Source organism: Eumetopias jubatus, unplaced genomic scaffold (genome assembly GCF_037043125.1).
Source record: "Eumetopias jubatus isolate StellerSeaLion01/CBP00866 unplaced genomic scaffold, mEumJub1_p1.0 scaffold_12, whole genome shotgun sequence".
Taxonomy (NCBI): Eukaryota; Metazoa; Chordata; class Mammalia; order Carnivora; family Otariidae; genus Eumetopias; species Eumetopias jubatus.
This window is the reverse complement of record NW_028274818.1, coordinates 371,845-396,119: the sequence shown is the minus strand read 5'-3', so window position 1 is coordinate 396,119 and position 24,275 is coordinate 371,845. Positions and strand designations below refer to the sequence as shown.

At 63.4% G+C, this 24,275-nt stretch overlaps 2 protein-coding genes across 8 annotated transcripts; both read left to right on the top strand.

The window, feature by feature from the left end:
• Positions 1–7: 7 nt before the first annotated feature.
• CRTC2 (CREB regulated transcription coactivator 2) lies at positions 8–9,061 on the top strand. 5 transcript variants are annotated; one of them, XM_028090186.2, is made up of 14 exons: positions 8–283; positions 2,866–2,967; positions 3,042–3,158; positions 3,650–3,711; positions 4,274–4,342; positions 4,516–4,619; positions 4,720–4,749; positions 4,905–4,984; positions 5,067–5,134; positions 5,241–5,491; positions 5,793–6,199; positions 7,262–7,531; positions 8,100–8,286; positions 8,416–9,061. In XM_028090186.2, exons 1-14 carry the CDS (start codon positions 131–133, stop codon positions 8,634–8,636), a joined length of 2,121 nt encoding a protein of 706 aa, XP_027945987.1. In that variant the 5' UTR covers positions 8–130; the 3' UTR covers positions 8,637–9,061. The 5 variants fall into 5 exon arrangements, with proteins under 5 accessions (XP_027945987.1, XP_027945988.1, XP_027945989.1 ...); XM_028090187.2 differs by having other exon boundaries at positions 9–283; positions 4,920–4,984; XM_028090188.2 differs by having other exon boundaries at positions 9–283; positions 5,085–5,134.
• A 1,151-nt stretch (positions 9,062–10,212) lies between these two features.
• Positions 10,213–23,881, top strand: DENND4B (DENN domain containing 4B). 3 transcript variants are annotated; one of them, XM_088016951.1, is made up of 28 exons: positions 10,213–10,233; positions 11,496–11,835; positions 12,389–12,641; positions 13,248–13,317; positions 13,521–13,690; positions 13,768–14,012; positions 14,255–14,321; positions 14,412–14,470; positions 14,651–14,795; positions 15,074–15,249; positions 15,343–15,443; positions 15,747–15,962; positions 16,368–16,513; positions 16,829–16,968; positions 17,054–17,180; positions 17,575–17,781; positions 18,041–18,169; positions 19,360–19,525; positions 19,781–19,948; positions 20,257–20,645; positions 20,746–20,868; positions 21,015–21,184; positions 21,264–21,405; positions 21,597–21,833; positions 22,315–22,432; positions 22,524–22,689; positions 22,776–22,840; positions 22,948–23,881. In XM_088016951.1, the coding sequence occupies exons 2-28, from the start codon at positions 11,519–11,521 to the stop codon at positions 23,091–23,093; spliced, it is 4,458 nt and encodes a 1,485-aa protein (XP_087873077.1). In that variant the 5' UTR covers positions 10,213–10,233; positions 11,496–11,518; the 3' UTR covers positions 23,094–23,881. The 3 variants fall into 3 exon arrangements, with proteins under 3 accessions (XP_087873077.1, XP_027945907.1, XP_027945906.1); XM_028090106.2 differs by lacking the exon at positions 10,213–10,233 and adding an exon at positions 10,597–10,792 and having other exon boundaries at positions 22,357–22,432; XM_028090105.2 differs by lacking the exon at positions 10,213–10,233 and adding an exon at positions 10,597–10,792.
• The last annotated feature ends 394 nt before the right edge of the window (positions 23,882–24,275 follow it).

Below are 24,275 nucleotides of genomic sequence, written 5' to 3'. Positions count from 1 at the left end.
GCTAGGCTGGGGCCGGGTTCGCGGTGCTCGCCGAGGCGGCGGCGGCGGCTGCTGCTGGAGGCGCGGGCCGGGGCCCGCGGCGGGGCCGTGGCTTGTCCGGGAGGGTGGCGGGGAGGGACGCACGGGGAAGATGGCGACGGCGGGCGCGAACGGGCCCGGGTCGGCCACGGCCTCAGCTTCCAATCCGCGCAAGTTTAGCGAGAAGATCGCGCTGCAGAAGCAGCGTCAGGCCGAAGAGACGGCGGCCTTCGAGGAGGTGATGATGGACATCGGCTCCACCCGGGTGAGGGGCCGCCGGGGGAGCGGGAGCCGAGGGCGCAGTCCCGGAGCGGGGCGCCGGGAGGCGGGGCGGAGGCGGGCGCCGCCGCTAGGGAGGCGGAGCGGGGCCGCCGCCGTCCGGGAGGCGCGGGTGGAGGGCCGAGGGGCAGGAAGACGGGCTTGCGGGGGAGGCCGGGACGCCGGGGAGCCAGCGGGGGCCGCGTGGGGGCGGCGGCCGGCGGCGATCCCGTGCGTCCCTGATTGAGCCCCTGGGGACGCTTCTGCAGCATCCCCGAGCTTGGGCTGTGGCGGGGGGCATGGTCCGCTGGCCCCAGCCCGGCTGCTCCGGGTCGGTGATCTCCTCCAGTCTGGTTCCTCTGCCCTGCTGTGCCATTCTCGGCACTTTAGTACCTTCGGGAAAGGGCCCCTTGAGTGGTTTGCGCCGCAGCGCTGAGTCTAGTGGGGCAGGAAGTCCCCTCCTGCGTCCCTTCCCTTTGCTTCCTTTTTCAAATATTTCTTGTGGTTTCCTGACGTGAATGAAGGTGAGGTCCATTGCTCACAGACTGTGCTTGATGTTTTGCCCTGGCCACCGCGGAGGGGAGGTAGGACTTTGAAGCTCCAAAGCGGGTAACCGGTTGGCTATAGGTTAGGTTTGCTGATCTTTCTAGGAAGGTGGCTGCTTTGTGAGTCAGTTATCAGGTGCCTCGGAGGGTGCGCTGTGGGTAGGGGATATTCATTCCTAAGCAGTTCCAGGAAGAAGACATCCTGGCACAGTTGCCTTTGAAGCCCCTCTGGCCTTCCTTTCTTGCTTTCCAGGGCTGAACATCAGAGGGAGTGAGGGTGGGAGTCTGCCCAGCTGGTATGCAGTCCTAATTTAGGGACACGTTAGTCTCAAAACAGCAGGTGAGGATATTGCAGTGATCCCTCATGGCAGAGAGCTAGAAGGAACTCCCGGGGAGATGGTGGTACAGAAGTACATTTCTAAACTGACTGTGGTTGCGTCTGTGACCCTGACTCTGGTTGTACTTTTGTTTGTGTCTCACCTGTTGGTTTTTCTTGTGTTTTTTTCCCTTTGGATCTCTAGAGACCATGTGTCCTAGTTTGTGGAGTCAGAACACAGAGAGTTAGGGGGAAGCATATCGTGTGTGTGCGCACACACAACTCCCTCTGAATGCCATGAGGATCATGATCTAACTGTTGACTGCTCCCCTTTGGGAGCTTTTGATCATGGTGGGTGCGGAGGCAAGAAGGTGGGCAAGAGGCTCGGCCTGCTGCCCTGTCCTCTGTCTGGACCGTGACTCCAGCAGAGGCACGGTGGGATTTTAGGGTTTGTGTGTACAAACAGAAAGGCTGTGAGAAGCTCAGAGCTGAGGCCTCTGCCTTTTTAGCGCCTTGGTTTGTCCAAACACCCCTTCTGCCCACCTTGCCCCTGCAGGTTGCTTCTCTGCGGCACATAAATATCTAGTGGGCATACAAGGCCGGGGCTCAGGGACCCAAGAGTCTAAAGCTAGAGATAAGAGATCTGGGGCTTAGCTTAGCTGAGAGGGCTCGTTTGCGGCAGGTACAGCCATAGGGGCCTATGGTACTGAGAGGCTAGGCTTAGCACATATACTAATAATCTTGAGCAGCCCAAACGTTTACATAAGTGTCTGCTAAACTCAGTGGGCAGATCTCTTGGAACAGAAAGTCAATTCTGATGTTGGCCTATGCACAACAGTGCATGACCCCCGGAAGTTCATCAGCTGCCCTACGTCCATTTTTTGGCAGGTTGCAGTGATTGAGCCTCAGAAATAGGTGTTCACCTCTCACAGAAGGACTTAAGATCTGTGGGCAGACTGACACCATGCCAGACTGAGGGTTGTGGTGTCTCACTGCTGTGCCAGATACCTCTCCCCAAAGTGGGGATCAGGCCAGGCTGAACTGGGTTATTGCTCCCTCTCTCAGGACCGTTCTCAAGGCTTCCCTGTCCATTCAGGGGCTTTAGAACTAGGTAGAAGAAGACTGCTTCTTGGCTTTAGCTCTGTTTTTTCCAGCTGGGAGAGCCATCATTTCCTAGGTACTAGTACATTTCCACGTACTAGTTTGGGTGGTGCAGGCTCTGTGTAGCTTTCCTGAGGCAGGCCAAGTGGCAGAAGCCCGTGCCCTCCAGAGTGGGAAGGAAAGGGGTTGGCGATAATGGCTCTGTGGCATCCACCTGTGGCCTTCCCCTCATGTTCCAATTAGTCCTGGACACATCTGGAAGGGAAAGCGAGGTGCCTAATAGGCACCCTTCCCAGGAGTTAACCGATGTGACTAGCTTGGGGGCTCCTGGCAACCCCTCCGGGACTCTGTTTAGACTGATGCCAACTGCGACTGGCCCTGAGCAGAGTGTCAGGCCCTGCGTGGCAGGGCGACGCCAGCCATTAGTGGGGTGGCTGAGGGTGGCCTGCGGAAGAGCTGGGGCCGACGCTTCGCACCCGGCCTGCCCCCCACTGCTTTTCCTGGCGGCGCTCCTAAGTGCACCAGCAGTAGGGGCGTGCCCTGGAGACAGATGGCAAGAGTGGCCAGAGGAACAGGAACAGTCGTCAGAACCTTCCCTGATGTTCTCGTTTGTCCTCCCTGTCTCAGTTACAGGCCCAAAAGTTGCGACTGGCCTACACGAGGAGCTCCCATTATGGTGGTTCTCTGCCCAACGTGAACCAGATTGGCTGTGGCCTGGCTGAGTTCCAGGTGAGTGGAGAGCAGTTATGGGGGCCCAGGTGACTTGCGACTTCCCCGGTTGACCTCCCTGTCTCTTTTGGCAGAGCCCCCTCCACTCGCCTCTGGATTCATCTCGGGGCACGCGGCACCACGGGCTGGTGGAACGGGTGCAGCGAGACCCCCGAAGGATGGTGTCCCCACTCCGCCGCTACCCCCGCCACATATCCTTCACGGAGGCTGTGGGGAGCCGGGGGGTGGGGGGGATGGAGTTCCTCGGGAACTCGTGGGAGGAAGGGACTCTGTGTGCGGTTCAGTCCGTCCATTACCAGCCTCCCAGAAAAGCCACCGTTTGGCCCGTGTGTCAGCGCCGGCTCCTTCGACAGGGAGGCATACGTCTCCCGCTGAAGGGCATTTGGTTCCCTCTTCACCTTTTTCCTCCCCTTTCTGTTGGTAGCTTTCAGTCTCAGAGACTCTCATGGACCTGTTTCTCATGCCCTGTCCAGTTATTCTCCCTCATTTTCCCAACTCTCCTGGGCCTGGTTGCCTTTTTCTCTTCCATTCTTTGGCCCTGTCGTTGCCCCTCGTGGAAGAGGAGGGAGGTACTTGCTTCTTGAAACAATTCATCCACTTCGTCCACTGTTCTCTGATCTGGTCTCCGTCCGCTCTGTGCCCTCCACCCATCGTCTCCTTAACTGGTGCTGGTGCCGCTCACGTCGACAGCTCTCCCTATAGCCCTGCCTACTTGTCCCCTCCTCCGGAGTCCGGCTGGCGGAGGTCAGTGTCTAGGGCAGACCGGGCCTCCTGCCCACTCTCTGACGTATCTCTGGAGGGAGCTTGGGTTGGGGCTAGGCTTGCTGTGCCAGGCTTTGAACAGGGCCTCCTCCGTAATGCAGGGCTGGGAGGGGTGGGGGCAGGCGCAGGTAGGTGGGTCAGAGTCCAGTCTTGGCCATGTTGACACGGGCAGCCAAGCCTCCCAGTCCAGCCAGTGCAGGACCAATGGTAACGGTGGCTGGCTGGGGTGTGTGTGTCCGGGGAGGGAGGGTGGCTGGCTCCCCACAGGAGTGGGTGCCGGAGGCGGTGTTCCGGCCCCAGATTTCTGACCCTCCACGGTCTGTGGGCTCCAGGATTCCCATTCAGCTTGTCCGGGCCGAGAGAATCTCTTAGCTTGATCGTGGGAGAGGGGTCAAGGGTCACAGGGAGCAGAAGAACCAGAAAGGAGGCACAGCCCCGGGTGCTCAGCCCTGCCCGTCTCCGCCTCAGCGGCCGGCGCTCTCGAGCCCGGGGCCGGCTTTCCCGTCTGTTGCCTTCCCCCTCCTGACCCCTTGTGTCCCCGCAGGACGATGCCCTGGGGCAGTTTCCCTGCAGAGAAGGGACAGTTGTTTCGACTACCGTCTGCACTGAACAGGTGATGGCCCTGGCCTTCTCTGCACCACGTCTCTTATCTGCCACTTCCGGGCCCTGCTCCCCTGCCCCACCCTGTCCCAGCGCAGCTAGCGTTGTCGCCTGCTGAGCAGGGCAGGGGGGACCGGGAGCACTGCCACAGGTACCAGCTCATCTCTGTCCCCCCGCACCGCACAGGACAAGTTCTGATTCTGCCCTTCACACCAGTGTGATGAACCCCAGCCCTCAGGACACTTACCCAGGCCCTGCCCCTCCCAGCATCCTGCCCAACCGCCGTGGAGGTAAATGGCCTGGCCCTGGGCAGGGAATGACCTGAGGAGCTTTTGTTTGAAGTCCATAGAGAAGTCTGGACTGTAGCCAACTCTCCTGCATCCTTTGTAGGTTTTCTGGATGGTGAAGTGGACTCCAAAGGTATGTGTTCCTCGCCATTTGTGGACACTTATGCCCACGGATTTCTGGCCCGGTGTCGGGGGCTTTGTGTAGGGCCCGGGAGCGGGACTGCCTCCCTCTCACCTCTGCTTCCTCTCCTGCCCCACTGGCTCCTTCTCCAACCCTCTCATCGCCAGTCTTTCTCTTTCAAGTCCCTGCTGTTGAGGAGAACTTGCTAGATGACAAGCATTTGCTGAAGCCGTGGGATGCTAAGAAGGTCGGTGTGGCCCACTACCCGCTTCGTTCCGTGGGGCAGGTCTTCCTCGGTGCTCGCCGAGCGCTGGCCTCCTTTCCCACAGTCTCCCTTCTCTCCTCAGCTGTCCTCACCCTCCTCCCGACCTCGGTCCTGTGAAGTCCCTGGAATTAAGTAGGTGCCTCGATTCGGCTGGCTGAGGGCAAGCGTGGGAGGCCAGCCTCCGTCCCCCGCCCCGACCACTGCCACCATCTCCGCTTCTCTCCCTCTCCTCCCGCAGCATCTTCCCGTCTCCTGAGCAGCCCGCCAGTGTGCCCGTCCTCCCACCTGCCATGGGCACAGGCGGCTCCCTGCCCGACCTCACCAGCCTGCACTTGCCCCCGCCACTGCCCACTCCCCTGGACCCTGAGGAGACGGCCTACCCCAGCCTGAGTGGGGGCAGCAGTACCTCCAATCTGACCCACACCATGACTCACCTCGGCATCAGTGGGGGCCTGGGCCTGGGCCCGGGCTCGGGTTATGATGCGCCGGGTGAGTGGCTGTCCCGGCTGCAGGGGTGACGGGGCGGGGGGCGGCTCGGGCACCCGGGAGCCTCCTGGGACTGCCCACCCCAGTCCTCCCCAGGATTCCCTCACGGCAGATGTGGCTTTTCCTGGAGGGGTGATGGAGGGCAGCCCCCAGGTGGGCCGTGCCAACCTCACTGTCAGGGACAGAGCAGGAAGGACATTGTGTTGCCACCTTCATAGTCTGGTCACTGCTCCCCGTTCTGGGCAGAAAGGGGCCCAGCTCCCATCAGTAACGTGGCATCTCTGCTTTTTGTCTGTGCCTGCAGGACTTCACTCCCCTCTCAGCCACCCATCCCTGCAGTCCTCCCTGAGCAACCCCAACCTCCAGGCCTCCCTGAGCAGCCCCCAGCCCCCGCTCCAGGGCTCCCACAGCCACCCCTCCCTGCCCGCATCCTCCCTGGCCCGCCACGCACTGCCCACCACCTCCCTGGGCCACCCCTCGCTCAGTGCCCCGGCCCTCTCCTCCTCCACCTCTTCCTCCTCCGCTTCATCTCCCGTGCTGGGCGCCCCCCCTTACCCAGCTTCTACCCCCGGAACCTCCCCCCGCCACCGCCGTGTGCCCCTCAGCCCCTTGAGTTTGCCCGCGGGCCCAGCTGACGCCAGAAGGTCCCAACAGCAGCTGCCCAAACAGTTTTCGCCAACAATGTCACCCACCTTGTCCTCCATCACTCAGGTATGCGTGGCTGCCTTCCGTCCGGGTCTGTCTCCCTTCCCCCTCTCTCTTCCTGCCGCACACGCCCGCCCACCTTCCTTCCTCCGGACACCCCCTCCTCACCTCTGTGCTCCTTGCCTCGGCCCTTGTTCCTCTGTCCCTCCTGCCTGAAGAGCACAAAGCCTGGGTGAGCCGCTTCCCGGTTTACGTCCCGACCCCGCCTCCTCCTAGCGGCCTCCTTGGACAGGTGCCCTGGCGGCCGCGAGCCTCGCGTCCTCACCTGTAACACGAGGGTGCTGTTGTAAGGGTCACAGGAACCGCACACAGGATGTGCTTAGGCCGTGCCCACCCAGGTGCATGCTCCACAAATGGTGGCTTTTTCTCCCCTTCTCCCCCCACGCTTCTTTCCTTGTCTGTCCGTCTCTCATGCCTCCATCCTGTCGCGTCCCCTCTCCCATCGCTGTCCTTCGTCCATGGATTTCATAGAGTCGGGGGCTCTCAGACGTGGAGCCTCATCTCTTCGTGTCACAAACGAGGATACTACCCAGAGGGAAAGTGCTTTCCAAGCTTACTCAGCAAGTTAGGAAGAGTCGGGAGCAGCCTGAGAACCTAGCTGAGGGCTCCTTCCTCGGCGCGAGCCTCTCCCCGCCCCTGCGCCCCTCTCGCTGCCCACTTCCTCTCCTCCACCGCCCTTCCCTGGAATGTGTGTTCCATGTTCCTGGAGGAAAGACTAAGGCCGGGCCAGCGAGGGCTCTGCTCCCTTGGAGCCTGACTCCCTCCCTCCTTCCCGCTCTCCCTGCCTCCGGCAACCCCCCCCCCCCCCCCCAGTGCTGGCCCTGGCCTGTGGGGTGTGTGGCAGCCTCCCTGCGCAGGAGCGGGTTCCTCAGGCCTCCAACACCGGCCTCGCTCGCTCGCTTTCGTTCAGATACTTAGCGTGAGGGCCACGGCCCCGGGGCGCCCCATGGAACGGTCACATTTGTGTTGAGGATGGTTGCAGCTTCACAGGGTGGGAACTGACTAAGAGTTTCCCCCTGGGGTGCTACCGAGGGGTAAGCTGCTCCCTTTTTCCTTGCTTCTCTTCAGGGTGTCCCCCTGGATACCAGCAAACTGTCCAGTGACCAGCGGCTGCCTCCATACCCGTATAGCCCCCCAGGTTTGGTTCTGCCCAGCCAGCCACCCACCCCAAAACCTCTACAGCAGCCAGGGCTGTCCTCTCAGGCCTGTTCCGTGCAGCCCTCAGGCGGGCAGCCCCCAGGCCGGCCACCACACTATGGGGCACTGTACCCACCCAGCTCCAGTGGGCAGGGGCAGCAATCTCACCACCGGCCCATGAGTGACTTCGGCCTGGGGAACGTGAGTACCCGGGGCCGGAAGCAGGGGAGGGCCAGGGGTGGGTCGGGGGGCCTGTGTAGTATCGCTGGTGCGCTCTGAATTGGGAGATCCGGGGTGGCGAGGGAGATCTCCTCCCCACTAGATAACGGAGCACTGCCAACCTGAGGCTTCTCTCTTCCTGCGTTTGACCCCCCCCCCCGCCCCTGTCCCCTAGCGGTCTCCGCGGATCTGGGGTAGCGAGGGAGATCTCCTCCCCCCTAGATAACGGAGCACTGCCAACCTGAGGCTTCTCTCTTCCTGCGTTTGACCCCACCCCCCGCCCCTGTCCCCTAGCGGTCTCCGCGCAGCGTGCTCTCCGGTGCCCGCTGCTCCGACTCGCTCTCTTCCTGGCATGCGCACGCTCTGTCCCAGCAGGTACAGCGCCCACACCTGCTCCGGGCCCCATGCTTGCTTCTCTTGCTCTGCTTGCAGCCTTCTCCCTGTCTCTGCTCCTATTCCTGGAGTGGCGGGGGGTGCTTTGCAGGGCAGGCGGGAGCCAGTGGGACGCCCTGTTCTGAAGCACTTCCTCAGGCTCTGTCTGTGTTCGTAGCTGGAGCACTTCAGCATGGAGAGCCCATCAACCAGCCTGGCGCTGGATCCCCCTGGCTTTTCTGAAGGGCCTGGATTTTTAGGGGGTGAGGGGCCAGTGAGTAGCCTCCAGGACCCCCATGCCCTCAACCACCAGAACGTGACGCACTGTTCCCGCCATGCCGCAGGGCCCAACATCATTCTCCCAGGTGAGCCGTGTGGGTGGTGATGGGGCATGGAAGGAGGGGGTGATACATTCGCTGGTGCATCAGGAGATCCAGGGCTCCTCGAAGGGTTTACAGGCCATGGGTCTTCACCCATCTCTTCTGCCCGCACAGGAGAGTCCTCCCCAGGTTTCTCTAAGGAGATTGCGGCGGCCCTGGCCGGAGTGCCTGGCTTTGAGGTGTCGGCAGCTGGGCTGGGACTGGGGCTCGGGCTGGAGGAGGACCTGCGCATGGAGCCACTGGGCCTGGAAGGGCTCCACATGCTGAGCGACCCCTGTGCCCTGCTGCCCGATCCTGCCGTGGAGGACTCATTCCGCAGTGACCGGCTGCAGTGAGGGGCCTCATCGGCACCCCTCTTGGTGGCCCTGCCCATCACTGTTCCTTTCCTCCCTTCCCCCTGGCCAGTAGAGACTCCACTCTGCCCCCAGATCCTCTTTCTAACATGAACGAGGGATCCCAGGAATGAGAAAAAGCAAGGGTTTTGTCCAGGTGGCCCCTGAATTCTGCACAAGGGGTGGGCCTGGGGGAGCTCAAGGGAGGGCCTGAAGCACTTGTAACTTTGAACCGTCTGTCTGGAGGTCAGAGCCTGTTGGAAGGCAGGGGTGGAGGGGAGCCCCGGAGGCAGGGCTTGCCCGGATGCCTGGGGGTGGGCAGTGCCAACCCCTCCTCACCACTCTTCCCCTTGCAATGGAGGAGAGAGCCAGAGTGGATATTATTTTTTATTAAATATATTATATGTTAATAAAAAAATCGTCTCAAACACTTGGTGTGGTTTTACTCTTGGGGATGCATTTGGAAATTTAGAGGGTCCTTGGGGCCAGGCCCTTTCATCTGATAACGCTTTTTGCATCTTCTCATCGCTGTTGTGGTTTGTAGAGGGGCCCCAGCCTCAGAATTTGTACCTAGCATTGAACATGGGCGTCCAGGCTGGATGCAGGCTCCTGGGGCAGCACACATGCCCTCCCACCTGCCCGGGGCCTGGCTGTGAGTCAAGGGTGAGGAGGTGACTGATGGCTGAGATCACAGTCCTGTTTCCCCAGGGGCAGCTGGCCCCAAGGATCCTTTAGCTGAGGGAGGCTCCCCAGGAGGATTTTATACCAGCTATGGATGTCAGGCAGGGCTGGCTCCCTCTTCCTCATGGACCTCCGAAGCCCAGAGAACCTAGAAGACAAGTGGTGCTCGGCCAGCCTCTGACCTCATGCTCCCAGGTCTGCGCCCTGCTTCCTCCACTGCATCCCGCCTCCCTCCCTCCCGGCTCCACGGCTCCAGGCTCCACTGCTCGCAGTGTCCCCAAGGGGCTTCCTCTTTCTAACCCAGGCTGCCAGCCCTCTGGCCACGTGAGCTTCGGCCCTCTGCGCTTCTCGGTACCCGGCAGAGGAGTGCTGTCCCTCCTTATACTCCCCCCCCCCCCACTACTTTTGCCCACCCCGCCGTGCTGGCCTCTCCTCTTCCTCTTTCCAAAGACCTTGTCTTTTTCAGAAAAGGGAACTGAGAGCTTGTGGCCCAGGCCCGCAGGGAATGCAGTGTGCCCTAAACCTGGAAGTAGGGGCGTCGCTGGGTCGGCGCAGCTTGGGCCTCCAAGGCGCGCGGCCAGGCACCCGGGCCACATGTGACCAGGCCCCGGGGCGGGACGGGCGCCCGCCGCCTGCGTGCAGGGGGCCCTCCCGGCCGCCAGGGGTCGCGCTGCAGGCGCCGGGCGGGCGCGGCGGGGTCACAGCCGGGGTGGGGGTGTGGGGGGGCCACGGAGAAAGCGGGGCGCGCGGACGAGCCCGGCGCGGCGCCCCGGCCGCCTGTCCCTCCGCCCGCCGCCGGGCGGGAGCGCGCTGAGCCGGGCGCCATGTCCGGGGCCGGGTAGCCCGCCGCCCGCCGCCCGCCGCCCGCCTCCGAGCCGCCCGCCCGCGGGCCGGGGGCCGCGGAGCCGCGGGCCGGCAGGTAGGGCCGGGCGGGCGGCGGGCGGCGGGCGGCGGGCGGGGAGGGGGCGCGGGCGGGGCCGGCGGGCTATAGCCGGCGGCGCAGCTGGTTCCGCTTCCTCCGCCGCGGGGAAGTGAAAGCGCGGGGAGCCGGCCGGACAGGGGCGGGCGCGCAGGTGTGCGGAGGGCGCCCCCCGGCCCGCGGGCCTCACCCCACCCCTACCCCCGTCTGCGGCCGCGGCTCCCCGTCCGCTGGGCGGGGGCCGGGGGCCCGGGGTGAGGGGCGCGCCCGGGGCCCCGGCCCCGGGAGAGGGCAGGGGGAGGCGGAGGAGGGCCGCGCGGCTCCCGCGCCCACGGCTGCGCTGCCGGCCGGGCGGTCCCCCCGCCGCACGCCCCGGGGCCGACTTCCGCCCGCGCAGCTTCCCCTCCCGGGTTTCGGGAAGTCCCCTCCCTTCCCCTCCCGAGCGCCCCATGCCTCCAGTCCTGTGCTGCAACCACCCACCGAGCTGCTCCCCAGCTTTGCGCCCCCGGGCTCTGGGGACCCCCGGGGCCCCCGCTCTGGGGTTGGGCCATGGCGGCAGGTGAGAATACAGTTAGCGGAGGCCCGTGGGGCGCCCGGCTCCCTCCCTGCGCTCCGCGAACGAGGGCAGATGGCCGGACTGCCTCCCACGGCGGCTTCGGACCTGACTTCAGGATCCTGGAGGTGGGAGGGCGCTGGGCTTGGTGTCGGGTTAGCGGACAGGCTAGGAAAAGGACTCGAGGCTGGTGAAAAGACACGAAAACTTGGGTGTCGTGGGCCTTCCTGGAAACCTATGGGGTCCTCCCGAAAACCTAGAGGTGCGCTCTTTAAGAGCCTCAGCTGGATCGTGAGGTTCTGATGATGTCATCGGTAGAGTGGGAAGGTCAGAAACCCTTAAAACGGACTGTCAGGTTGGCATGATGTCATTGCAGACCCTCCTAGAACGGACTGTGGTTCCCGCTGTCGGGAGTGAGGACGGGTGGGGCTTTTAAAGGGGATACAGGAGCGGTATGAGGTCAGAGCCGAGGTCAACTGTGTGCGCGGGAGTGGAGCCGGGCTTGCTTGGGGAGAGGGCTGGTGCCGCCCCGCGGGAGGGTCCTGGTCTCTTTAATTGCCTGGTGACGTCACAGGCGGGAGAGCTCAGGGTTGGCGGACCATCAGGGGCCCTACCCTCCCTTGGAAGGCCTGTGGAGAGGAGGGAGCAGAGGGGGCCCCCGTGGCTGCCCCCTTTGCTTCTTCATCTCTCCCTCACTTGACCGTTACAGATGCAGTGAGTGAGGGGGGGGCCATGGCGGAGGAGCGGCCCCCCCGGCTGGTGGATTACTTCGTGATAGCTGGGCTTGCAGGGAACGGAGCACCCATCCCTGAGGAGACATGGGTTCCGGAACCCAGTGGGCCCCTGCGCCCTCCCCGGCCAGCCGAGCCCATCACAGACGTGGCAGTCATTGCTAGGGCGCTGGGCGAGGAGGTGCCCCAGGGCTACACGTGCATCCAGTCCTCCGCGGGGGGCCACCCCTTGGAACTCAGTGCTGGGCTCCTGGGTGGAACTCAGCCCGTCATCTGCTACCGCAGGGGCCGTGACAAGCCCCCCCTCGTTGAGCTGGGGTGCGTGCCCCTCCTGTGTGGGCACCAGGGGAGGTGGGGAGCGGTAGGGGCTGGGGTGAGGGCAGGAAGAGAGCAGGCTAGAGGCAGGGAGCAGGGGGAGGTGGTCACGCTTAGTCGTCACATGGAGTGGGTCCGGAGCCTAGCGCGGCCGGGCCGCTTGCTAGCTGTGGGATCTTGGGCCGGGTGTTGAGCCCCTCTGGAGAACGGGGAAAGAGTACCTCCCCACAGGGTGGTTGAGAAGACTGAATGAGGCCATCCGTGTGCGGGAATAGGCATGGAGTCAGTAAGTGGAAGCTTTTCCTCTTGGCATTTGTGAATGAGCGTGAGAGGCACGGAAGGCTTGAGGGGTTGTTACTGATGGACAAGTAGAGCCGAGGGCAGGGGAGGAGGCACAGGATTCTGGAGGGCAGAGTCCTGCAAGAAGTGGGCCCTGGTGCCCGGTTTGATAAGGCTGAGGGTGCAAGGCTGCTAAGTAGGACTCACTGGGCAGATCTGGCAGGACTGGGGTCTTTCTCCTGAGCCCTTGACACCTGTGCCTGCTCTCCATGTCCAGGGTCCTGTATGAGGGGAAGGAACGACCCAAGCCTGGCTTCCAAGTGCTGGACACAACACCATACAGCCACTCGGCCAACCTGGCCCCTCCTGGCCCTGGGCACCCCCGCACCTACCTCACTTGCCGGCGGGCAGCAGAGGGGGCAGGGCTGCATGCCCTGGGCATCACTGACCTCTGCCTGGTGCTGCCCAGCAAGGGCGAGGGCACTCCTCATACTTACTGCCGACTGCCCCGCAACCTCAACCCAGGCATGGTGAGCAGGGCCCTGGGGCCAGATGCAGAGGCCTGCACTGTGCTGGTGGGAGGGTTGGGCGTGGGGCTCAGAGGGCACCCTAGCACCAGGGCCTCTGATGTCCTGGGCGGGCCCAGAGGGGTGACTCTAGTCTTGGGGGACCAGGATTATTGGAAGGTTTTTCTTTAAATATCTTGTTTATTTATTTGAGAGAGAGAGAGAAAGCGAGTGACAGGAGGAGCAGAGAGAGGAAAGAAAGAATCCCCAGCAGGCTCCATGCCCAGCACGGAGCCCGACATGGGGATCGATCTCATGACCCTGAGATCATGACCTGACCTGAAACCAAGAGCTGGATGCTCAACTGACTGAGCCACCCAGGTGCCCCAGGATTATTGGGAGTTTTAAAGACGAAAGACCACTAGGATGCCTAGGTGGGCTCAGTCAATTAAGTATCTGACTCTCGATCTCAGGGTCGTGAGTTCCAGCCCTGCATTTTGGGGTTCCACACTGGGCATAGAAAAACTTAACTTTTAAATAAAGACAAAAGACCGCTAAGGGGTGGTAGAGAAAATGGAGCCTGGACATCTTTGTTAGCTATGTGTCTGTCTCTTGTCATTTCTGGGACAGTGGGGTCCAGCAGTGTACCTGTGCTACAAGGTGGGCCTGGCTAAGGCCAACACACTGGTATACGAGGCAGGTGAGTTGCCCCTCTGTCCCTCCAAGCACTTGGTCCTTCATGTTCCCTTGTCCTGGTGCCTCTTGGCTTGTACCACCAGTGTGCCCAGAATGCACTTCCCCTTTGCCACTTGGCCCTTCTCTGGCATCTCCTGGATCCTTCCCTGGAGTCTGATTGGCCCTCCCTCTTTTCGTACCCCCCCCCCCACTCTGCCGGGGATGCAGAGCTGCTGGGCCGCTACCCAGAGGAGGACAATGAGGCGTTCCCACTGCCCGAGTCCGTGCCTGTCTTCTGCCTGCCCATGGGAGCCACTGTGGAGTGCTGGCCTGCCCAGACCAAGTACCCCGTGCCTGTCTTCTCCACCTTTGTGCTCACGGGCGCAGCTGGTGACAAGGTGGGTGTGGGGAGTGTGCTGAGGGGTCCAGGCTATGCTGAGCCCGCCTGACGGCCTCTCCACCCCCACCCCGCCAGGTGTACGGTGCTGCCCTGCAGTTCTACGAGGCTTTCCCAAGGGCCAGGCTGTCAGAGCGGCAAGCGCGGGCCCTGGGCCTCCTGAGCGCTGTGGAGCGGGGCCGGGCCCTGGGGGGCCGGGCCGTGCGCAGCCGGCGCGCCATTGCTGTGCTGTCGCACTGGCCTGCCTTCCCTGCCTTCCGCGCCTTCCTCACCTTCCTGTACCGCTACTCCGTCTCGGGCCCCCACCGCCTGCCCTTGGAAGCGTGAGCATGGCTGCCTGGGCCCTGGGAAGGGGTGACGAGCGAGGGGAGGGGAGTCTGGGAAAGGTGGGAGAGGTTAGGGTGGAGCTCGGGGCTGGGTGTGCAGCGTGTGCCAGGGCCGCTGCCCAAGGGGTGAGCGGGGCCTGTGCTCTGGGCTCCGGGATGCGTGAGGTGCTCATGCACGGGTGAAGGGGGAGGGCTGGACTGGGGAGTCTGCCGCTGACCGGTGTCCCTCTCCTCCCCAGGCACATCTCCCACTTCATTCACAACGTCCCTTTCCCTTCCCCACAGAGACCCCGCATCCTGGTGCAGGTGAGAGCCAGGCCCAGCGTGGGGCTGGCTGGGGGGAGGGGGGCGGCAGGGGCCACCCTCATTCTGACCTGCAGCTCTTCTGCCTCCCAGATGTCTCCGTATGACAATCTGCTCCTCTGCCAGCCCGTGTCCTCACCCCTGCCGCTCAGGTACGTGCCCAGGTTGGGGGGGGGGGGGTGCTGTGACGACCGCGGACCGGATAGGTGCCGGGCAGGTGGGCATGGCTGTTGAGGTTGGCGCCGGCCGGGCCCAGCGGCGTCTGCACCCAGTGTCTGGGGAGGGGTCTCCGGGGCATCCCGGCGACCCCCCGCCCCCCCACACTCCTGCAGCGGTGCCAGCTTCCTGCAGCTCCTGCAGAGCCTGGGCCCTGAGCTGGCCATCACCCTGCTGCTGGCTGTGCTCACCGAGCACAAGCTCCTGGTCCATTCGCTGCGGCCAGACCTGCTCACCAGCGTCTGTGAGGCGCTCGTCTCCGTGAGTGCCACCCTGCCCGGCCTCCTTCCCCAGAAGGTTCTCACTGGTGCCTCCACCCCTGCCCAGACTCCACTTCCTTTTCCTTCTGGGGTGGGGGTGGGGGGGGTCCCTCGGCCTCACCCAGGGGTGTCAGGGGCTGTTCTCCGGATGCCACCTCCAACAGCTTCCATCAACGGGCACCCCTCCCCCCGCCCCCCCGCCAATGCCCCCTCCCCTTCCTGCACCCCCTCTGCTGCTCCAGCCCCCTGCTCACTGGTCCCCACTACCCGGTGCTTCAGATGATCTTCCCGCTGCATTGGCAGTGTCCCTACATCCCGCTCTGCCCACTGGTGCTGGCAGATGTGTTGAGCGCCCCCGTGCCCTTCATTGTGGGGATCCACTCCAGCTACTTCGACCTGCACGACCCGCCTGCTGACGTCATCTGCGTTGATCTTGACACCAACACGCTCTTCCAGTAAGAGGGCTGGGCATCCCTCGGCGCTGGTGTGCAGTGGGGGAGGCTGGCGAGGAGCCCCACTGCCCTTTCTTCCCTCTGCGCATCTCACAGGACGGAGGAAAAGAAGCCCCTCTCCCCTCGGACCCTGCCCCGCAGACCCTACAAGGTTCTGCTGGCTACGCTGACAAACTTGTACCAGCAGCTGGATCAGAGTGAGAGCCCCGGGCAGGGGTGGGGGCTGGAAACCGCCACTGACGTTAAGCCTCCAAGTGGGGAGGTCTGTGGAGAGCTAGACCTTCCTTGAGGAGGCTAGAGGTGTTGGGATTTCGTTTCCACAAGAGCGCGGGCCTACCGTGTTAATATTCTGATGCGTGTGCAGGTGTGGGGGGCTAACGGGTCACTGGGGAGGCTTGAAACTTGTTACCCACTGCTAATACCGTGATCAGCATTGGCGCAAGGGGTGCGTGAGGAGCAGGGCTGAGACCGGCCCTGACCCCGGCTGCCCTGGTCCCCAGCATACACTGGGCCCGAGGAGGAGGCATCCTTGGAGTTCCTGCTGACGGACTATGAGGCCGTGTGCGGCCGCCGGGCGCGGCTGGAGCGTGAAGTCCAGGGAGCCTTTCTCCGCTTCATGGCCTGTCTGCTCAAGGGCTACCGGGACTTCCTGCGCCCGCTCACCCAGGCCCCCTCGGAGGGGGCTCGAGATGTCGACAACCTCTTCTTCCTGCAGGGTAGAGACGGCCGGTGCCCGCGGCGTGGGGGGGCGGGCGGGGCAGGGGGGCACCGGGCTCCAGGCGGAGCTGGTGGGGGTGGGCACCGCTCCCTTGCTTGTTCCTTCACTGGGCAAATGGTTGTTAGAAGCACCGGCTGCCCCAGCATTGGCCCTACCCTCTGGGGGCCTAGCACTTGGGGCAAAATGCCCCATGGGCCAAGCTCTCCCCGGGGCCCTGACCTCGGGGACCCCCAGTCTGAAGCCCTGGGTGCAGACGGACAGAAGGGAGGGCCCCACGGGACTGGTGCTCAGCAGGTGCAGTCGTCCTGCCAGAGGGGCCCAAGAGAGGCCGAGCGGGTTGGGGCGGCCGGGGCAGGTGGCCTGCTGACACCCCTACTCCCCCGCACCCCACTCTCACCCCCAGGCTTCCTCAAATCCCGGGAGCGCTCCAGCCACAAGCTGTACTGCCAGGTCCTGCGCACACAGATGTTCTCGCAGTTCATCGAGGAGTGCTCCTTCGGCTCTGCTCGGCATGCCGCCCTCGAGTTCTTTGACTCTTGTGTCGACAAGGTATCGGGAGCTGTCCCCTTTCTGTGCCTACTGTCGCCGCTGCAAGCACTCGACCCCTCATCCGTGCTGGGGATGCCACCCCTGTAGCTACACAGTGCACAGCCTGTGCGGCTGTATGTGGCTGGCTTCCCATACATACCACCCTCCCATTCCTGACGCCATCCCCCAGCTGTGTCTCCAGGGCCTCGGTGAAGCCTGGGCCCACGTGCCCCCTCCCTGCTGCTGTAACTTCCGGGGAGATGCCATCTCCTGGACTCCCGGAGGTGGCGCCTGCTGTGCCCACTGTCTTGACGTTCTCTTACCTCCCTGCTGCAGGTGCACCCGGAGCAGGAGAAGCCTGAGCCCACACCCTTGGTGGAGCTGGAGGACCTGTCGGGGAGTGAGCTCACCGTCTTCATCACACCTCCCGAGGAGCCTCCAGTGCCAGAGGGCAGTGAATCTGCCCCCCAGTACTGGTGAGTACTGGGAACTCTTGTTCCCAGGCCCCGTGGCTGGCTGAGCCTTGGCTGCTCCTAATACTGCCTCTTCCTGCCCCTCCAGCTACGATGGGTTCCCAGAGCTGCGGGCTGAGCTGTTTGAGTCCCCACGGGAGCAGCCCGGGGCGCTGCCCGTGCCAGGCCCATCCCGGAGCGCCCCCAGCAGCCCTGCCCCTCGCCGTACCAAACAGGTAACCGGGACATGTGCTCCACCGAGGCATCTGACTCAGGCCATTTCTTCATCTGTGAAACGGGTATGATCGTACCTACGCTATTCTTAGCAGGTTTCAATGTGCTTGGCCCATAAAACATTAGCTGTTGGTGCTGTTCTCACCATCATCGCCTTCGTCTTCTGAGCACTCCGGGAAGCCAGGGGCTCGGTGCCTCTTCCAGGGCACCTGTCCATGCTCGGGAGCTAGGCATCTCTTTCTGGGGCTCCGGGGCTGAACCCTGTGCGTAGAATCCCTCCTGCCTCCTCAGAGCACAGGCCTTCCTTAGTGGGGAGGGTGCTGCGTCTCCCACACCGTTTGGAGACCGGCCTTGGCCTGGCACTGTCCTCACGCAGGTGTCCCCTGCCCCATCCAGGAGATGAAGGTTGCACAGCGGATGGCGCAGAAGTCAGCAGCCGTGCCTGAGCTGTGGGCCCGGTGCCTGCTGGGGCACTGCTATGGGCTATGGTTCCTGTGTCTGCCCGCCTACGTGCGCGCGGCGCCATCCCGCGTGCAGGCACTGCACACGGCCTACCACGTGCTGCGCCAGATGGAGAGCCGCAAGGTGGTGCTGCCCGATGAGGTGGGCAGCCGCGCCCAGCCCCAGGGAGGCCTGTGCAGCTGGCGGGGAGCTGGGCAGGGGCATAGCGCTCACTGAATATGTTCAGGGGACAGCAGTGGAGCCTGGAGGGTGTGGGGCGGCAGGAAGGGCAGGTGGCTATGCTGTGCGGTGGCCCCAGGAGCTGCCCGGGACCAGCAAAGTCTGTGGGAACCAGGGGAGACTGAGACCTGGGGCTTGGGGCGGGGAGCAGGCCTCTCACCCTGTGCCTCTCCTGGCCCAGGTGTGTTACCGGGTGCTGATGCAGCTGTGCTCCCATTATGGGCAGCCTGTGCTGTCCGTGCGGGTCATGCTGGAGATGAGGCGGGCGGGTGTCGTGCCCAACACCATCACTTACGGCTATTACAACAAGGTACCGGATCTGGTTGGGGTGGGACGGCAGCCAGTGGCAGGGGTGCAGAGGGGGAGGATGCCCCCCCCGAGACTGGCCCTGGGCAGTGCAACCAGATGCCCCCCCCCGAGACTGGCCCTGGACGGTGCAACCAGACGCCCCCCCCGAGACTGGCCCTGGGCGGTGCAACCAGACGCGCCCCCCCGAGACTGGCCCTGGACGGTGCAACCAGACGCCCCCCCCCCGAGACTGGCCCTGGGCGGTGCAACCAGACGCGCCCCCCCGAGACTGGCCCTGGACGGTGCAACCAGACGCGCCCCCCCGAGACTGGCCCTGGACGGTGCAACCAGACGCGCCCCCCCCCGAGACTGGCCCTGGACGGTGCAACCAGACGCGCCCCCCCGAGACTGGCCCTGGACGGTGCAACCAGATGCGCCCCCCCGAGACTGGCCCTGGACGGTGCAACCAGACGCGCCCCCCGAGACTGGCCCTGGACGGTGCAACCAGACGCGCCTCCCCGAGACTGGCCCTGGACAGTGCAACCAGGCCCTGTAACCACCGTCAGCCACTGGACTGTCCGAGCGCCTTAGTGCCCACACCGCGTTCCCTCCTTCGTGGCGGCTTACTCACTCGCCAGAGCCCCAACGAGGAATCTGCCCCCTCCCAGCGATAGCTGTGGTGGTAGCCTGCGTGCCAGGCATTGTTCTAGGCACCTCACACGTGTTCTATCGTTTCATCTTTTCTGCAGGCCCCCCCCTCCTTTACAGGGGAGGCAGTGAGGTTCCAGAGTGCTGCTGACTTGTCCAGGGCCCCACAGAGAGGAAATTAGGGAGTCAGGGCATGAACACAGGCATAATAATGTTTTCTGCATTCGGGTCCTTAACCAGAACACTAAACTGGTTTTTACTTCAGGAAACTGATGACCAAAAAAGTGAAAAGATTTCTTCAAAGCCATATGCTTGATAAGTAGCAGAGTCTGGATACAAAGTATCTACACAGCTTCTGGCTTCCTTCAGATCCCTCCAGGTGGCCGCTGCCACCTGCCTCGTGGGTTCCCGCACCTGCCGAGCCATCGGCAGGACGGACCGAGGCAGGATGTCTGCCGGGGAAGGTGGCCCCTGGGTCCCTGGCGTCCCTGGAACAGGCAGCGGCCATCAGGCTGGAGTCAGGGCGTGGCAGTAGGCCATCTTGATGGGCACTGTGCTTGGCAGGCCGTGCTGGAAAGCAAGTGGCTGTCTGGTACACCGGGTGGGCGCCTGCGCTGGGCCAAGCTCCGGAACGTTGTCCTGGGGGCTGCTCAGTTCCGCCAGCCCTTGAGGGAACGGCGGCGGCAGCGGCAGCAGGCAGCAGTGCAAGAGGCGGGCAGCGGCCAGACAGGTGGGTAGGGCCTGTGACGGGCTGGGGGCCGAGCAGCCAGGCTCCGGCGGGTAGAGGCTCGGAGAGCTGGGGCTGGCCTCATGGTTGGCATCGGGTGTTCTGGGGACGGGGACGCTGCAGTTGGCCGATGACAGAGGAGAGGACGTTCTGCCTGGGAAGAGCCCTACAACCCCGCGCCCACGCAGGGAGCCGTGTTTTGGACAAGGGGCCGGGTTTGTACCTGGCTGCCTTCAGCCTCCTCCCGGTCTTTCGCAGAGCCCTGTCTGGAGCGTCGCTCCCCTACGCGCCCACTTCAGCGCCAGACTACTTGGGCCGGTCGAAGCTTCCGGGACCCAGCTTCACCCACAGGGCGCCTGGTGAAAAGCGGCAGTCTGGGCAGTGCCCGCGGGGCACAGCCCACCGTGGAGGCTGGCGTGGCCCACAGTGAGTGTCCGTCTGAGCCATCTCCCCAGTCGGCTTTCCTCCCCACTTGCCAGGGAGAGAGGAGGAGAGCAGAGCCCAGGCTGGAAGGGCCCTCTGGCGGGGGACAGGGGGTGCTGTGGAAGCTGGGGGACCTCGCCCGGGTCACTGTCACGGGGGTGGGGTGCTGTGGAAGCTGGGGGACCTCGCCCGGGTCGCTGTCACGGGCAGGGGCTGCCACCGCGGGAGTCTGTGTGGCGGGAGTTTGTGTTTCCCTGGCTTCTGGAGGACGGGCGAGGCTCCATCTTCTCTGATTCTTCTCTGCCCTGCAGTGATAGAGGCCTTAGGGGTACTGGAGCCCCGGGGCTCACCTGTACCCTGGCGTGACGGGAGCCTCTCAGACCTGAGCCTGACTGGCGAGGAGCCGGCCCCCGGAGGCAGCCCAGAGGACTCAGGCTCAGCCCTGAGTGCCCAGTCCACTGAGACCCTGGAAGGGCCAAGTGGGCGGGCGCCCAAGGCGGGCGGGCATCAGGAGGAGGCCAGCACCCCCAGACGAGGGCTGGGCGCCCGCCTGCAACAGCTGCTCACTCCTTCCCGCCGCTCCCCTGCCTCCCGCGTTCCCCCACCTGAGCTGCCCCCTGACCTGCCTCCCCCTGCCCGCCGTAGCCCGATGGACAGCCTCCTGCGCCCCCGGGAGCGGCCTGGATCCACTGCCTCTGAGGTAGCCAGGGAGGGGAGGGTCCATTCCCCTTAGCCCCCGGAGGGGCCAGGAGAGAGCCCAGAGAAGGACCGGCTGATAGTGCTTTCTCCTGTGATGGCAGAGCTCAGCCTCTCTGGGCAGTGAGTGGGACCTCTCCGAGTCTTCCGTCAGCAGCCTGAGCCTGCGCCGCTCCTCAGAGCGCCTCAGTGACACCCCCGGGTGCTTGCAGCCGCCTTCCCTGGAAGTGAGGAGAACCCCTCCCACACAGATGTGCTTGAACACATGCGTGCAGACTCCCCGCCTCTCCCTCTGTCAAAGGCAGGGGCTGGGGGCAGTGGAAGGAGCCTGGGCTCCTGAGCCTGGGGGGGGGGGGCGTCTTCTCGCCCGCAGATCCTGCTCTCCAGCTGTTCCTTGTGCCATGCCTGTGACTCGCTGGTGTACGATGAGGAGATCATGGCCGGCTGGGCGCCCGACGACTCCAACCTCAACACAGTCTGCCCCTTCTGCGCCTGCCCCTTTGTGCCCCTGCTCAGTGTCCAGACCCTTGATTCCCGACCCAGGTGCCCAAAGCAGGGCGAGTGCCACGGGTGGGACAGGGGGGCGGAGGTTCAAGGGCTGACCCCCGATCTCCCCCTACAGTGCCCCCAGCCCCCAGCCTGCCCCTGCTGGTGCCAGTAACAGCAAAGACGCTCCCATCCCCGGGGGCCCAGGCCCTGTGCTCAGTGACCGCAGGCTCTGCCTTGCCCTGGATGAGCCCCAGCTCTGCAATGGGCACATGGGGGTAAGGGCTGGGCCAAAGGGGCACAAGGAATGGGTGTCTGTGTGTGTTGCCCAGTGGTGGGGCATGATGGGCATTGAGGGCACGGGGCATCTCGGAAGCTGCTGGACGTGATGGCTCAGTGGGAAGCAGGGCTGTGAGGCTGGGGCTGGGATCTGCCCTGTACCGCCGTCCTCCCTCTTTGTGCCTGACAGGCTGCCTCCCGGCGGGTTGAGGGTGGGGCCTGGGCATATCTGAGCCCCCTGGTGCTGCGTAAGGAGCTGGAGTCGCTGGTGGAAAATGAGGGCAGTGAGGTGCTGGCATTACCTGAGCTGCCTGCTGCCCACCCCATCATCTTCTGGAACCTTCTGTGGTATTTCCAGCGGCTGCGCCTGCCCAGCATTCTGCCATGCCTGGTGCTGGCCTCCTGTGATGGGTCCCCGCCCCCCCAGGTCAGTGCCCTCCTGTGGCCCCTGCACTGGGTGTTTGCCACCTCACCTCTGGGTCTGTCTCCTCAGGCCCCAGAGAGTAGAGCGAGCACAGGCCTGGGAGTCAGTTGCACCTGGTCCGACCCCTGGCCTTTTCACTTCACGCCCGAGCCTGTTTTCTCATCTGTAAAATGGCCTAGTGCCCAGCGCCCAGAGTTGTTAAACACCTGCATAGGGCCTGGTACACAGCCACCATGGTGGCTCCTTGGCATCTATTATTCGACCAACATTTATTGGGCACCTTTCGGGCTCCAGGCAGTTTCTAGGCACGAGGGATGCAGCAGCTCACAGAACAAAGTGGGTGCTCATGGGGGATGAGGCTTTCTTTTCCTCTCCCCTTTGGCTATATCCCACAACGTCCCTGTTTCTTGGAGCTTCGCTGGTCCACTTCCAGCCCTCTGCCTGCCGTCCCATGAGTCTGCCTCCTTTGTCTGGGCCCTTGCAGGCCCCACCTCCGTGGCTGATGCCGGACCCGGCGTCTGTGCAGGTGCGGCTGCTGTGGGACGTCCTGACGCCTGATCCCAGCAGCTGCCCCCCTCTCTACGTGCTCTGGAGGGTCCACAGTGAGTCTGGTGTTTGGCCTAGGCTGGGAAGGGGTGGGTCCCACGCCCAGAGGGCTCAGTAATCCTGGCTGCCTGCCTTCCTTTCACCCAGGCCAGATCCCGCAGCGGGTGGCATGGCCAGGCCCCATACCCGCGCCCCTCAGCCTGGAGCTGCTGGAGGCCGTGTTGCGCCATGTGGGTCTCAGCGAGGTGCACAAGGCTGTAGGGCTCTTGCTGGAAACTTTAGGGCCGCCTCCCACTGGCCTGCACTTGCAGAGGTATGGTGCTCCCATCTGGGAGGTCCCTGGCCTGTCCCCGGCCCCGTACCCCCTTTCTCTCAGTCCACCCTCTGCCCTCACTGCAGGGGCATCTATCGTGAGATCCTGTTCCTGACTATGGCTGCTCTGGGCAAGGACCGTGTGGACATAGGTAAGGGAGCGGGCAGGGGACGAGGAGTGGAAGTATCTGGGGTTGGGGGTCGGCAGGGGGCGGGGTAGAATTGTAGTCTGTTGACCTACCTCCACCCTCTTCCCTAGTGGCCTTCGACAAGAAATACAAGTCTGCCTTTAACAAGCTGGCCAGCAGCATGGGCAAGGAGGAGCTGAGGCAGCGACGGGCACAGATGCCCACCCCAAAGGCCATTGATTGCCGGAAATGCTTTGGAGCACCTCTGGAATGCTAGGGACCCTTAAGCTTTCCTCTCCAGCCTGGGGTGGGGAGGTTGAGGGAGAACGGATTCTAGAGCTACCCTGCTTTCCTACTCCTTTCATAGAGGAGTCGGGAATGGGCTGGGAAGCAGGCCCAGCTGTAGGCTCCAAATGTGGGCAGCAAGAGGGACCCACTGTAAACAAAAGTCACAATCCCCCTATCTCCAGCCTGCCCAGTATGTTCACGCTGATGTTGTACGAGGCCTGGCAGGAGTTGGCACAGCTCTGTTCCTCCCCAAATTATACCAGGAACTCTCCTCCAGGGTACCCACAGATCTGCTCTGCCCTGGTCATTTTCTAAGTTTTTGTTTTAAAAAACAACTGGAAGGATACAGAGCTACTGAGCCTTTGCCCTGAATGGGAGAGAGGGGTATCATTCCCCGCCAGTGATGGCCCTTCTTCCCTGGAACTGCTGAAGCGGCCCAAAGCCCTCCATCATATCTTTCTACCTTAGTGTTTGTATTTTAAGTTATTTATTTCGGAGCCACAGCCTCTTTGCTTATGAGGTTCCTAGGGATGATGCGAAAGAGAAGGGAAACAGGGCACCATGGTTCAGTGGTTTGTAGCTCCTGGAAAGTCAGGACGGAGCTGGAGGAGCCCCATGCTCCCCTCAGGAAGAACCAGAGCCCCGGCCAGTCCTAACCCTTCCCGTCTACTCCACCGTGGGGAATGCTTCACCCACCCAGGGTCCTGACTGCGCAGTAAGGATTGTTCCTTGCAAAGTTTTGTTGGATGTAAATATAGTAAAAGCTGCTTCTTTTTCCTTCTGTCTCCTGTTCCCTGGATCTGGAATAATGGCAGGGGGTACCTCTCTCTGTCCCCTGGCTGCACATCCTCCTTTCCACCTTTCCATCCCTTGCAGCCTCAGGCACACCCTGCTTTCCCTGACCAGGTCTGGTACTGGTCCCCTGGGGCTCAGGGAGTTCTCGGAGCAGGAGAGGGGTGAATCTGGTGCTGGCTGTGGTGGTGCCAGTCTGTGTGGCACTTCCGGCCCTCCCACACAATCACCCCCTTGTCCCTCATTTGTACCCCACACAAAGGCTCCATTCTCCGGGGGCCTTGAGCTCATCTCTGACTTCTTTCCTCCCCCCCAGCTTTCGCCTCCTGGCTTCTCCAGTACCTCCACAGAGAGGACAGCCCTCTCCCTGGTAGTTGGT